At 38.9% G+C, this 14,682-nt stretch overlaps 1 protein-coding gene across 1 annotated transcript; it reads right to left on the bottom strand.

Annotated features, from left to right (window-relative positions):
* Window positions 1-7,045: 7,045 nt before the first annotated feature.
* On the bottom strand, window positions 7,046-12,919 carry tmx1 (thioredoxin-related transmembrane protein 1). The gene is made up of 8 exons (XM_026339467.1): window positions 12,696-12,919; window positions 12,225-12,340; window positions 11,385-11,430; window positions 9,931-10,059; window positions 9,559-9,604; window positions 8,670-8,771; window positions 8,513-8,579; window positions 7,046-8,399 (listed from the first exon to the last, which is right to left on the bottom strand). Exons 1-8 carry the CDS (start codon window positions 12,896-12,898, stop codon window positions 8,164-8,166), a joined length of 945 nt encoding a protein of 314 aa, XP_026195252.1. The 5' UTR covers window positions 12,899-12,919; the 3' UTR covers window positions 7,046-8,163.
* Between the last annotated feature and the right edge of the window lie 1,763 nt (window positions 12,920-14,682).

Here is a 14,682-nt window from a genome sequence, read left to right as displayed (position 1 = left end):
GTAACATTTTGTCTTGTGAGATGTAGAATATTGTTTGTCAAACATGTAGTGAAGTGTGTACGCCTCAATGATTTATCACATTATTTGACCTCACACCTGCTAAATCATCACTGAAGTGGCAGAAAGGGAACAAACCCTGTTTTCTAATGCATGGGGGATCAACAATTTCTAGATTTGAGACATCCCATAGGCTCACATGAACCCTTCTATTATTCCTGATCCTTCCTCTCAAAATACATGTTGACAAACACTGGAGCACTACAATTAAAAGGCCTCTGCCTCCAAGACACAGTAGCTGCTGCTGACGAAGTTCAGTAATTGTTCCCCTGTCATGTAAAACTTGTAATTACCTCGTGGTGATGGAGGAATCATCTCACTGCCGTGAGGCTGCTGTGACGTTTTAAAAATAGTCCGTCTCTCCTCCCCAGCACATGAGACTTGCCAGAGAAACAGTCATAGAGGGTTTTGTTTTTTTTTCTGACACCTTGCTTCAAATGTAAACAGGAAATCCAAGCTGTACGGCAGAAACTGTGCCAGGAAGTATGTGCTAAAGGGAAGGGGAAGCATGGAGGCCTCCACACAATTGACCCAGTATTCTTCAGATCTTAAACCTTCAGTGTACAACAAACACAAATTATTAGACTTGTGGTTAGAACACACTTTAAGATAGGCTAGAAAACATTAGGTTGTTTAATAGCAGGAAGTGGAGTTTCCCCGTCCTGCTTTCATAGATGTAAAAGCGATCTGCATGTTAGCTGCTATTAATTTCTATACTACGCTGTTTTCTGACTTGTTTTTCAAGCATTTTGTTGTTTTATCCTGTCCAAGTTAAACTCATTCATTAGCTTTTATCCATGTTCCCATCTCTTGCATAATATTTACTCACACATAATATATCCAAAGAACACACTGTTTGCTCCAAGCCATAGATTTTTGCGACTTTAATGTCTGCTGCATTCCTCGGGTGTCTCAGCCTGTTGATACACGTTTAGATCTGAGTTTAGATTTGTTTGTCTCAATTATAATTTATTCTCTGCTCAGACAAAGAGGTGAATCTGATGTCAGCACTGATTTAAGGAAATACTTTGATGTCACCTCCAACTGTGCTGCTATAAAACCATGCATGTTGATTGCCGTGGGGCATCGCCATTCCCCTGATTATGCAACTGCAGAACAAAATGAAAACGTGGGCCGCCTCACCAGTTATAGATGTTCTGAGAATGGTCTCGCTGCATGGCGCTCATGAATAACAAACTGATATTTTGTTTCTGCAGCGCGGTAAAGTCAGTTTGTTTTGATTAACACATGACTGTTGTAGACCTGCTTCACACAGCTTTAAGCTTTGAAACTCATACTGTAAGAGAAACATGGTGCCTCCCACCTACAGCAGAGACTTCACCTTCACAGACTCTCAAACATGGAATTTCTGTTAAATTACTCTTCTTTGCAAATTAACAACAAACCAATATCTCTGCCCTTCCTTTTTCCTTCTCCCCACCTCCTGTGAAGACGTTTACTATGAGAAAAAGTTAAGAAAGGAATGCAGATATTTAAACACACGCCCATTCTCAGACTCATGGGGCAGGTTTTGCTCAGTCTGTTGACCTGTGAAACTGTTTCAACTCAGGGGTGTGTTTGATGTGTTGAGTTTAGGGACTTTTAAATGATCGAAGAGGACCAGATGTGTGTTTCACAGTAAATACGCTCCAAAACAAACCAGATCCATGGAAACTGTTGCCCTGCTCACTGAGTTTAGTCTAAAGTTTGTCGATTTGAGCACAGGATGCACCAACTCCTCCTCACTTAGATAAAAATGAAAAATTAACTAATTAAGTACCATTTAATATCAGCATACACAATTCATACGGTGTATCTCAAATGGTAAGTACTGTATTTATTATGTTTATTTGTAACCAGATCATGATTAAAGCAGTAATATTCAATATTTTTAAAATTGCAATGTAAAAAATTATGAAAACAATGTACAATGAATAAAGAATTGCTTATAATGGTGAATCGTGAGAGAATGAACACCTTCACCTGCAGCTCAACGGCTTCTGTGAGCTCTACAGAGAGTTATAGTGAATTAAAAACGCACTTCACACTACCTGCTCTGCACCAACCTGCACAAAGACTCATGCTGGACACACACTGATGAAGGCCCCTGTTGCCTTACATGTTGACGCCCTCATCTGGGCCAAACAGTGGTAGTTGGACACACAGCATGACTACAGCCGATGGTCAGGTAGCACATACGCTTTTCCATCATAAAGTGGTCACGACCACCATGTGGCCAAAAAATAAAAAGTAAAAAATCTCATAATAGGATTAATCGAGTGTTTTACAGCCGTGAAATTTCCATTTGAAGTTGTTCATGACTTGATTCATCTGAAGGGTTCTTGAGGCCTGAGGAAAACCCTTTTAACAGCAGCGGTTTAGTGGAGTTTCCTTCCCACACGAGTCAAAAATCTGTGAGTCAATTACATTTATTATTTCTTCAAATGGACCTCAGTGTGTTTTTTCTTCCATGCCCTCGTGGGATCGTTCTCTCCTTTAAACCTGATTCTGGACGGGCCGGCACATGGCAATCCCAGCCATTACATTTTCCTGTGTTTATACTGCAGGGAGCATGTGCTGCTATTTTAGTTGCCTGCATGCAGTGAAAGAAAGACCTTTGCATCCAGGCAATGTTGGCCACAATGGTTTCCTCAAAATATACCCAGTGCAGACTGAAGGGAGACACAACAACAAACCTTTGTGTTTCGTTCTTTTAAATTTCGGAGCCACTATGTAATTACACGCCTTGAAAGGAAGTGACACACAGTTTAGGATGTAAATACAGGTGGGCAGAGCTGGTGGTTGTGGTTGACTGTACGTCAACAATGGAGAAACAATTAGTCACTGAAGAGTTTTTCTAATTTAAATAGAAAGCGACAACGAGCAAACAGGAAGATTATAACTGCAATGTATGGCACACAATCCTAAAGACCATCAATTAGTAACGAAAGGAAAAAAATGTTCTATAAGGTGAGTTTAAAGGGTTATAATATGTTTATAAAAAATGTAGATCGTTTAGGGAAAAATGTTTATTCTGTTTTTACTAAGATTAAAGTGTCGAAATCTACAAAAAAACTAAATTAAAAAATCACAAGTCAGAAAATCTGCTTCCGAGAAAAACAAGTATGATTTAATTTGTCTTAAACGTTTTTACTTTTTCAAAAAAACATTTTTACAAAACAATTTCCATTTCAAAATATATTGACCCCATTCTGTCTGCATGAATGAAGATAAATTAGACAACTATTTAATAAAATGTTGACCATGCTATAAACATTTCTGCATGTAATTAAAGTTGAAAGTTTATTACTTCCACAGACATGACAAAGTCAGAACAATGTCGTCTAATATTTATTTGCATGGTGACGTGATCATTTCTGAAAACTTAAACATAACTTATGGTGCCATTCTCCGAAGGACTACCTTTAAATTATTTGAGCTCAACTGAGCTGCTGTGCAACATTTTACAGGTTTTTTTATGTGGGAGATGCAGATTTATGAAGAAGCGATGCAGAAAACAATAAAAAGAAACAATGAAGCCCTATTGTCTTCATCTCCTGATTATCTTCCATTAGATTTCACATTAAAGAATAAATTATCACTACAAGCCTGAATAGAAAAATCTCAGTCTCTTCATCTTATTTATGGCTTTTAATGGTCTAACCACATGGAGGGGACAGAGCAGCTTGGAGAACAAGTGCTGCCTTGTTGAACGCTTACACTCGCACCTCGCTGGCGTCCAGTAGCCCGGCGAGTGAGGCAGGATCATATAACTCTGCCTTGTTTTTCTCACAGACTTCTGTGGTTTGAGCAAAAACCCTCCTGGCCAACAGCCCGCGGATTTAAATTCAAGAAAGAGTCCAGTCCAAAAATACTTCCAGCGTGCTGAAGAGAAGCTGGATTCTCATATAATAAAACATTTTTTGACCAGAAAGGCGCTTTAAACGACACACAGTAATTCATCATTACTGGATTAAGCTGCCATAAACATCATGAGATTGAACAGAAACGTAGCAGCCAAAACAGACATCAAATTGATTTATAGTGAGAAGAGGATGAATCGAATGAATATTTGAGCGCGTAAATGGAACAGAGGAGTGTGGGAAACAAGACCCTGAACGTTTCTGTTTGTGTTTGTGGTCGGCTGCTCACCACTGAGGTGGAAAAAGTGACTCCGGTTCAAACGTGGACGTCTTCTCACCATGACGGCAGGTAAAGAGGAGCCTGCCTGACAGACAGTCTCAGATTGTGGCTCTAATTCAAGCACAGTGGTTTTGTTTTTGAGTACATCAGTGCATTTCATTTACAGCTTGTTGATTCATAAACATAAGGCTCTGCATGTCAAAACAAGTATGCAAGACCTCACCTGAGCCTCTGTGACACTGGAATTGTTCCTCACATTGGTGTGAAATATCTCAGGGTCATGTCTCGCAAATAAATCAGACAAGCAGGCTGACATGTGCAAACTGAGCCCTTCTTCGTCTACAGTTAATAAAGAGACTCTCAGGGAACCAGAAGACTTTGAACATCCTCTTAGGGCTTTAAATATCTGTAGTGCATGTCCTATAGACTAACTATGACTGCATTGTGCAGAACTTAATTTGCTGTCATTACTCTTTCATTTCTGCAAACACTTGGGAAGAACTTCACTGGTAAAGTAAAAGTGAGGAAAACATCAAACCATATGGAGCAGAGCGAACTAAACGAACAAGAACAGAAACCACTAAACCAGCGGCGGTGCCATCTGCCTGCACTTTGCACTGCAGAGCAGGGAAACAGCCAGTTCCTCCTCCTCCACTGCAGAGGAATGTGTGTCCAGTATGTGCCTGATGAATCACATCCAGCCTCAACTGCATGTGCGGGCTTTTTATCAAGGATCTGCTGGGTGTTCTAGCTGCTCTGAGACATTAGAGGGGCCTGTAGCAGGCTGCAGGGGATTCCCTTCAAACACCTTCTTCCTTTCTCCCCCCGCTGGAAAAGATTACCCCTCGCTAAACAGAGCATGTGCAGAAGGCTGCTCGAGATGCAACAACACAACTGATAGGAGAGCTGCTGGAAACCACTCAAGAGGGTGCAGAAGAGTGCACACAGGAAATGAGGAGCCCCAGGAGAACAAATGGACGGAAATGTGTAGCTTCACACGTGCTGCTGCAAACGTCGAGCGCCACAGTGTCACTCATGACCTACTCCCTGAAGTGTGGAGTAAATGCTGCGACAACAACAACAACAGGCCCGAAGTGGGATGACCTTCAGATGTGGGATGAAAAGCAACAGGCCGTCTCTTTTACACCCTCTACTGTCTCCAAACACACAGTGAGTGTGTGACTGTCTCCTGCCGGCAGAAACTGGAAGTGCATAAAGTATTTCATATATTTTGATGTGCTGTTTAGCAGTAATTAGACTGCGCTTTGCAGTAACAGAACTTTTATCTCTTTAAAAAACATTTTCTACACTGTAAACCTTGTTCAGCCTGTTTAATAAACTGTACAGCATAATAAAAATACAGTATTACTTTAAAGTATTTACCCAAGACTGAAGTTACTGGTACTTTACTGCAGTATTTCTGTTAGATATTATCTTACGGTTATACGACACTGCAGAGGAAAACAGATTATATACAGAGATATAATCCCCTCCATGTCAAGATTACATTAGATTTAACTTTTCAAATAAAGGATCAAGCAATACTACAATGTGTACTACACTTTGTAGATACTATGTTGGCTATGTATGTTTTCAAATATTTGATGCTAGTTGGTTTTTCTGGAGCACTTTCGGCACCATCTACAATTTTTATTTATTCCAGCTGCGTACAACTCTTCTATTTCCACTGTGAATCACCGTGAAATATAAATACTGAAGGTTCTTATTAGCATTAGTTGCTGGAGCTATTGGAAGCAACACAAACAGAAAAAGTGAGACACTTTTCAGAGTCAACCCTTTATTCAAAGAAAGGTTCAAACAATAAGGAGCACAGCCGGCTCAGAGAAAAGTGTGAGTGCTACAAGCCATAGTTACCAGGTAAAAAATAAGTTTGATCTATCACCAAATAAGTAATACTTTGGAATTAAAATAATAAAAACAGCATTTAAATCCAATATGCCTCAACAGTGACATGTTGAAATGTCCTTTCTTGCTTTTCAAGACTGAAATGGACACAGACTGTGTTTGAGCAGATAATTCAAAGTGCCAGCGTGTTCAACATCAAGTTCAATGAGAAGTCAATGTACACAAAACAGCACTATTTTAGATAAATTCACCGCAAAAGTTTGTTTAGTTTCACATTTTTAGAAAGAAATTCCAATGTAAAGTGGTTAAAGAAATTACAGTAGGCTGAACGCTGCTTTTCAGATTCATTGACGTCCTTCTGCTCCATGTAGCAGAGCAGCGTTAGGACTAATACTGTATGCTGCGACTTTGCCCACGTAGAAAACGATTTATTAAAGCGTTAAAGTCCCTACAGTGGTGCCCTCTTTAAACGGTGTTACAGCATGCATGTATTATAAGCCAGTTCTCAGCTCGACAACACATCAGGAATCTTTAAGTAAAAATATAATTAATTAGAAAATCGGAAGTAAAGATCAGAAGCACAACAAAACCAATTTATGATAAACGTATCTACAGAAAAACATTCACCAGGCCTCTTCACTGGAGTGAACACTGTTCCTTTTGTAAAATCTGTAACGTCTAGTCTCCTGCAAACTCACTGTCACTGTTTTTGGTGCGATTGCTGAAAAAAGCAGAGAAGGGTTAAGAAGGACCCCTGCCCCCAAAATAATTAATCATAAAAACATGAGCCGAGAGGACGCAGGGGGAAACAAATGGGCTGAGGTTTAAACCCTAAGTTGTAAAATCGAACCCTGTTTTCGAAACAATAGATTCACGTGTTGACGTTTGGTCATCATATCATCATTTGTGGCACTGTCCATCATTTCCAGGCTGGATTTAAAACCCCTTCACACACGCAGGGGGATTCATACAACACATCTACGTTAGCATTTTTTATTTTTATCTCGTTAATATTCACAGTTCACTTCATTGTCATTTGTTACATTTTTGATATATGAATATTTGCTCCAAGTACATTTTATAAACTATATTTGTATAATGTTGTACTCCTGGACAACAAATTGTCCCAAAACTCTGGCAATGAGTTGTTTTACTGCCGCACATCTTTCCCTCTGCTTGTTCAAATTAAAATCATTCAACTGGCAAAACACAAAGAGGCTTTTATTGTGAAGCGACCACAGGACAGATTTGCCGCCAGGTTGAGCACTGACCACGACTCAACATTACATCTATACAACAAGACCACTGTAATGTTTGTGTTTCCGTTCGAAAACGAATCATGTGCAACACAATTCCCTCTTGCAGTTGAAATTATTCTCGATTAGCCTCCTTGAACATCAATTTGTTTGGTTGCTCTTCTGTTGTATTTCTGACAAAATAACATGAGAAAGCGTGTTTGTTGTACCGTTAAATCTCTCGTGCTGGATCTGCTTAAGTTTGTAACATGTTTGGGGCCAATTCTTTACACTTGTCTCCTCATTATTTACTGAATATGTAATGGTGTGTGGACATTGTTATGCTGGGTTAAGCAGTCAGGATTTGTAAAATATATGCGAGAAGAGAAAACAAAAACAAACATTTTACAACATAAACCTCAAATGCAAGCCTGGTATAATAAGAGATGAACATATAACAACACACAAATCTTTAAAAAACAATGCATAGCATAAACAACATCACAAAATCCAGCCCTACTTCCATTTCATACCTAATCGTCAGCCAGGCGATTTGTTTCCACAAGTGAAAACAGGTGTCAAAGAGTGTTTTCGCTTTTTCCAGGTGGAGCCTGCTGCTCAGGCGGAGAGAGAGCGGTGGTGGGAGTCTGAGGCGCTCTCGTTTAAAATGAGGGAAGGAGAAGAAAAAGAAGCGAGGTGTTTCTGGGCCCCAGAGGAGGTGGAGACGGAGAGGTTAGGGGGGAGGTTTAGGGCTCCCTGCTGTAAACACTGCTGCTCGGGACCAAGGCTCCTCCAACTCTGCTGACTCCACAGCGCTCTTCATAAAAAGGAGTAGGGGCCACGTGAAGCATCTGCCGACGCTCTAGGTGTCCTCTTCCTCCTCGCGGCTGCACACCACCCTCTTCCTCAGAGCTTCATCAGGGAATCCCTGTCCCTTTGGTTCTGGGCGGCCCTCAGGGGACCCTCTCCTCCTTCTCCAGACCTCATCCTGGTCTCCGTCTTCCTCTTCGTCCTCTTCATCATCGTCTTCCTCGCCGTCAGCCTCATGTGCATCATCTTGTTGCTTCATTAACCTCGCCTGCTCCATTGTCTGTTTCTCTGCAGGGTCACATTCACGACAAACAGTAAAAGGCCGTTCATGAACCAGCGTTGTGTATTTAACATAAGTGACTTATTAATCAGTATTCAGCAAAACCTTTTAGGAAACTTACTCTGATAGTAATCAGGGGAAGAGAACCGCCGTGAGGGGAAGACAAAGTCTGCAATGAACACCAGTAACTGTACAGACAAAAGATGAATTACCACGTGAGAACTTTTAATACCATTTAACCATTTTAAAAATGTATGAAATCTAGTGTAATTACTCACCAGTCCTAGTGCGAGGCCAGAGAACAGAGTGACTAGACCAAAGATAACATACGAACCCCAGACAGGAATCCCCAGCTGCTCCGTCATGTAGTTATGACAACGCTGAGAAGGTTAAGAAAGGTTTTTTAACATCAGGCTGCAACTGTCCCCTTCAATGACTTTACTATGAGTTTGAGTGCAGCCTGAAGGCAAAGGTACTGCAGTACATCTCTTAGTGCAGAGGAAACCTTCAGCACGGTGCCGCCCTTGGCCCACATTTTGAGTTTTAAATAATGCATCAACTCATCACACCACAAATTCTGAAGAGCAGTTTCAGTGAGTAAACATTTTTCCACATTAAAACAATATTATTACATGTCTAATTGTTTTAATGAATTGATTGTCATGTTACACCATTAACAAACCAAAATCAACAATGTGCTATTCCTAAAAACTAATAAATCTATTTATCTTCAGCTCAGTTGTTTTCCACTGTTGTACTAGGTTACACACAGTACTACTTCATTACAACAAACATCCTCCATACTGCTGCTGGTTATTACACTAAAAATTAATAAATTACAGCAGCGCGCCTTAAAAAATACATAAACAAACAGGTGGGAATTACTGAAAACATTTTTTGGGCTCTCTGGATTTTGTTGCTGATGAAAACAATCAAAAACTCTGAGACATTAGCAGCAACACTGACTTTCAACAGCTTTCTGTTTTCTGTAACTTTAGTCTTCTGTCCTACTATGGTCATTTTTGTTGCTGCTCGAGAGGTTCGATTGCAATTTTCCTGGATCTTATAAAGCGGCACTGGATTTTTTTGTACTTCACTTTCCGCTTTGAATGAAGTGTTGAAGAAATTAGGTGCTTCCTGTATACAGTATAATAAACCTTCACTTACCCGGATAAACATGGAGAGCTTGAACAAAGCAGACATTGAATTCATTCTGCCAACAGAAGAGGAAAAACAATAAAGTGTAATTTAATAGGGAGCCTGAACACAACAAAGTAGAGAAGAAGAGGTTCTGATTTTAATCCAACTGGGAGACACTAAGAATAGAAGTGACAGGGCAGATTTCTGAGGCTATTTTCTGCTGCAACTGTGATGCAGTATTACTAGACTGATGCTTTAATGTGAAAATCAAATGTCAAGTTCTTACAGATTCTAATTCTGATTCTAACATGAAAAGTATACTTATAATAAAAATAATTTACAGTGTATAGATTATATTACAAAAATGATTTACTGCCCAGAAAATGAATTCCAACTCACAAAATTGAGGATGGCCCGAACCAAGATGAAACCGGTTCTACTGCTTTCCATTTTTGCTCATCAACAAAGCTGAGGAAGTCTTCTTTTGTGCGAGCTCCCTGGTACTTTCGGAAAACACCATCCTTACAGCTGAAAAACAAACACAGATACTGAGTAAGGACTTCTTAGGAAACATCACACTGATTGGCAGAGTGACAGTGACAGTTAATGTCGACGAACAGGATAAGAAAGCAAAACATAAAAACGTTCTCCAAATTACGATACAAACAATACAATCTGTAGGTTTGAAAGACTTTGCAGCTTTTGACAATGTGCAACTTGAATGGCCGTCGTATCAAAGAAACAAAATAAAATGACATCAGAAGGCGAGGTTGTTACTCTAGGCCCTGGGAAAACATGATTTTTTATTTCTTCATATTTTATAGACCAAGCAATTAAACTAAAAATAGCAAACTGTGCACAGGCCAGGGTAGTGATTAGTGCTGCATTATTAATTTAACTGCAATGCCAGTCTGTGCGATTATATAACAACAAAAGCCTTAAATGTTATTCAATAAATGCAGTATGTATGTCTGAGAAGGTGACTACTTATTCCATGTAAATAAAGAGATGACCAGTCAGTATCTCTTTAGGTGCTGGAGCCTGTGTTTGATTTTCCGCTGTTCCATGTGGTCAATGTAGATCCCATGTTGCTACATTTAGCAACTTCAGGGTCCTTTATCAATTTCTTATAATAAAAAAGTGACTACCAACAAATCTAACTACTTTTTGTCTGGTTATAGATTACCGTCTGTTAACCAATCGCAAGTCAGAAATAAGAATCACCTCTGTTTGTCCCTGTAAATTTCTCTTTGTTTTTATTTTTACTATACTTTACTTAAATTAAATGTATTATTTATTCATTTTTATGTTTCTACTTCAAAGTTTTTGTTTATCTGTGCATTTCCTTTGAGAAAAAAAACTAATTTGAATATTATAGTGCAAATACTGTTGTGCACAACACTTGTGGTATGTTTTTTGTTTATTTAGTAGTACTAAAACTATAAATATCCACAATAAATCAATCTACCTATTGTTGTCTCAATTAAGTAAATTAATTTGATGGTACATATATGTGATTAATTATTGGATTTTGTTTACAATGTAAAACCTAAGATAACTATTCAAGTTACTTTCAAACTAATACCAGTAAAAGCAGCAATGTCTCACAAAAACCTAAGCTACACTTCTTATAATATACTGCAGCATATAACCAGCAGCTTATTTCCTAATTGATCATTGCAGTTCTACGTCACATCCAAAACGAATGGGTAAATATTGAGGTCAGAGTTAACGAGACTAAGTTAGTTTAGAATCTCACTTGTAAGATTGTGCACAGCAGCTTTACAAAATTAGACCGTGACACGAAAAAGGAAGTGATAAAAAAAAAAACCACACCATTACCAAGAACTTACTGGTAAATAGTAGGAAGTGAAGTGATGATGAACCGTCCACTCAGACCTTTCAGAGGGAGGATATGAGTACAGTCAGTGTGCAAGAAATAACACTTTGAGTAAAAATTTAACTGTAAGAAAAGTTAGGGTTGGCAGACAGGGTGAATTCCTCTGTTAAACATTAACATCGTCAATTCATACATTCATGCATCAGACTAATTTTTATCAACTCCAAACTTATTTAGTAAAGTTACTGTCTGTACAATAAATGAAACCCCACCATACCAAGGATGTACCTGCAATGCTGATACCAACTGTCTTATGTATAGTTTCATTTCCTGGACAAATTTTACAGCTAATATATTTAAATATAAAGTTGCCATACTGCATTATAATGTGTTTCTAGTATTTAGTGTACCCTTAATACTAAAATGAAGTAGACAAAGTACTAGAAACACTCCTCTTCATTTCCTGCTTTAGTATTAGCAAGAAACAGACATGACAGTAAGATTTAATGCAGGATGTCATAATCCTGAGCACTGTGACCTGAGCACTACTGGACTGTATGTGTGCAGCCGTTTCTGGTGTTTGTTGAACTCACTTGTGTTAAAATGTCTTACCTAATGTCTGTTAATAAGTTAGCAATTGCATAAAATATTAAAGGAATAAAAAGTGACAAGGAGACCCTGTATAAACTGGTGTTAACTGCAGAGCTGGTGTTGGGATAATTGAACTATTTTGTCCTGCTGATGACTGTTTAGTACAGTATGGATCTGCTGGACTTATTTGATAACTCTTGCTTGTTATTACATAGAGAAGTCAGTTGGAAAAAGGTCATTTAGATTTCAGATTTAGACCTACCAGGTTGTTCTGTCACGTCCACTTTAGCTATGTTGATTCCCATGTCCTCCCCCCAGTCCGCAAACTCCTTCCACACCGGCTGCAGCTGCTGGCATGCTGGACACCAGGGTGCGTAGCTAATGGACAGAAAGTTTCACAATTAAAGCATCGGATAATAAGTACAATCATGCACATGAACGTGTAAATAAATGTACTGATAACTCTGTGTTTCCATTAGCATGTTACTTAGCAAACTGGCTAAGTTAGCAAACAACTCAGTGGTAACTAGCTAGCTAAGCTGGCTATCTAAGATGGCATTATTAACATTGCTAGCTGTACATCTTAACAAGTTGTCAGTGCTAACTTGGTCAGAAAAGATAACCACTGAATAGAAAAGCAAGACATCTGAAGGTTAAACCTGATCGGACACAGGAAATTATGACCTAGTTATGCTAGCTCATAATAGCTAGCCGTTAGCAGCAGGTCACTGACAATTCAATCATCCACTCTCCGGTCAGGATTTGCTCCCAGTTTCCGTCCGTCACATCTGTCAAACTATCCGGTTTGGCCGCAACTTGCACCGACGTCAAACACATCAGCACAAATAAACACAGAATCCACGAGCAGCGTTTCGTTTGACCCGTGAAAGAAAACATTGTGGAGGCTGTTCTGCAGCTCTCTGACAAACTCGCCATGTCTGCCTGAGGTGTCGGGACTTCCGGTATGCGCCCAAACGTCCGAGTCATGTGACCAGTGTTAAAGTCTGCATGAAACTAAATTTAGAAAATACAGATAAAACGTGTTAGAAAGAGCTGCAAAGAAAATGTTAGTGCTGCAAAGAAAGCAAGGTTCAAAATAGAGACGTAATCTATCATCTAATCAATCTGATCAATCTAATCAGTCTAATCAGACATATATTGGAGAACAGCTGATACCTCATTACTCTGACCCGGTTTTTTTTCCTCCTCAGTTCTTCTATAACAAGCTGTTTAAATTTGTGCCACAAAATGCATCAGAGTTAAAGAAGTGTTTCATTTTAATTTATTGCAAACATGACTGTTCCACCAGCAGGTGGTGTTAATGCCATAATGTATTTTCTTCAAGCTCTGTGTTTCTGCACAGTCAGTCTAAGATAATGGAGAGCTGACTGTAAATAGTTTTAATTAACATTAATAGATATAAGTGGGAGATACAGCTCTTTTTATTCTTCTTTCTATTTCATATTTTATGGAAAACATGTTTGCATATTAGAAACTGACATCACTAGTCACCACATAGATTTGCTTAACTGGATTATTTTTGGATGTTTTGCAAACTATAATCTGGCCTTTTGTGTTAATGAGGTTAACTTTTTTATATTGTAAATCCTCTGATGTTATAGCCATGAAATCATTCCTTCATTATAAACAAGTAAACACATGTTTACATCCTGGAGCACATTCTAGACATGCACTAAAAACATGTTTTTCTTCATCATGCTAATTAATTTCTGCTCCTGCTTCTGTTTTGTGTCAGGTAACACTTTGTCCTTCTGTGCAAAGTAAAATAAGCCAGTATAAGTCAAACTGATTTACAAGAACAGACTTTGACATCTGTCTGTTTTTTATCCTTATTCTAATTTTATCAAGCAACTCTGAACCACATGTGAGATCTTTTGAGCTAATGTGGCGCGTCAGTGCTCAGTATCTTCAAAGCTGTTAGAAATTTGTGCATCTATTGCATGCAAAAGCCATTTGATTTTACTTGTAAGTTCCCAGTGTTTTTCTTTTTTATTATTTTTTGCAGTTTCTTCTTTTTTTTTTGTTTTTGTTTTATTAGCCTGATTTCAAAAGACACAAATATATAAAAACATTCAGAGATTTCACAAAAATAAAGCAAATATTTAAGGGAAAGGTCAAAGATTAACTAAGCATGAGCTCCCATAGTATATATAGATTTTGTCTGCATTCCTCTTCTGTTACAGGTCTTGGGGTCTGTCAGATTTATCCTCTTGACCCTTGTAGGGCCACACACTGTAAGTTGCTTCTGTACCACTTTACACCACCCATAAAATGAAGTCCAACAACCTGCAAAGGAAAATATCCCAATCCCTTAAACTGCAACGTCTTCTTTTTTGGTCACAACCAAACATACTCTTACTGAAGACAGAAACATAAACTGACTGGAAATTTCAATCTTCATCTTCTCTCAGGGGAATTAAACTATATGTGAATGAGAGAGAGAGTCAGTCAGCCTGCCTGTGATTTCACTGCAGAATGAGTTCAGCTATTATTGCTGGGAACCTGCAGGCAGATTGTAGTGGCAGCCAGTTATCAGTGCACCTCACACTCTAAAAATACCCTGCAGATGACATCCTTTTGTGCCCCTACCGTCGCCTGCTTTCTCCAGCCATCAGCTCTGCTCCACTTGCAGCACGTTGTGAATCTCCTTCCTGCTCAGCAGTCATCTGTTCTTCTCTTTAATGCGACGGTGGGGAAAT

This window comes from Anabas testudineus, chromosome 22 (genome assembly GCF_900324465.2).
Source record: "Anabas testudineus chromosome 22, fAnaTes1.2, whole genome shotgun sequence".
Classification (NCBI taxonomy): domain Eukaryota; kingdom Metazoa; phylum Chordata; class Actinopteri; order Anabantiformes; family Anabantidae; genus Anabas; species Anabas testudineus.
This window is presented reverse-complemented; position numbering and strand designations above follow the sequence as displayed.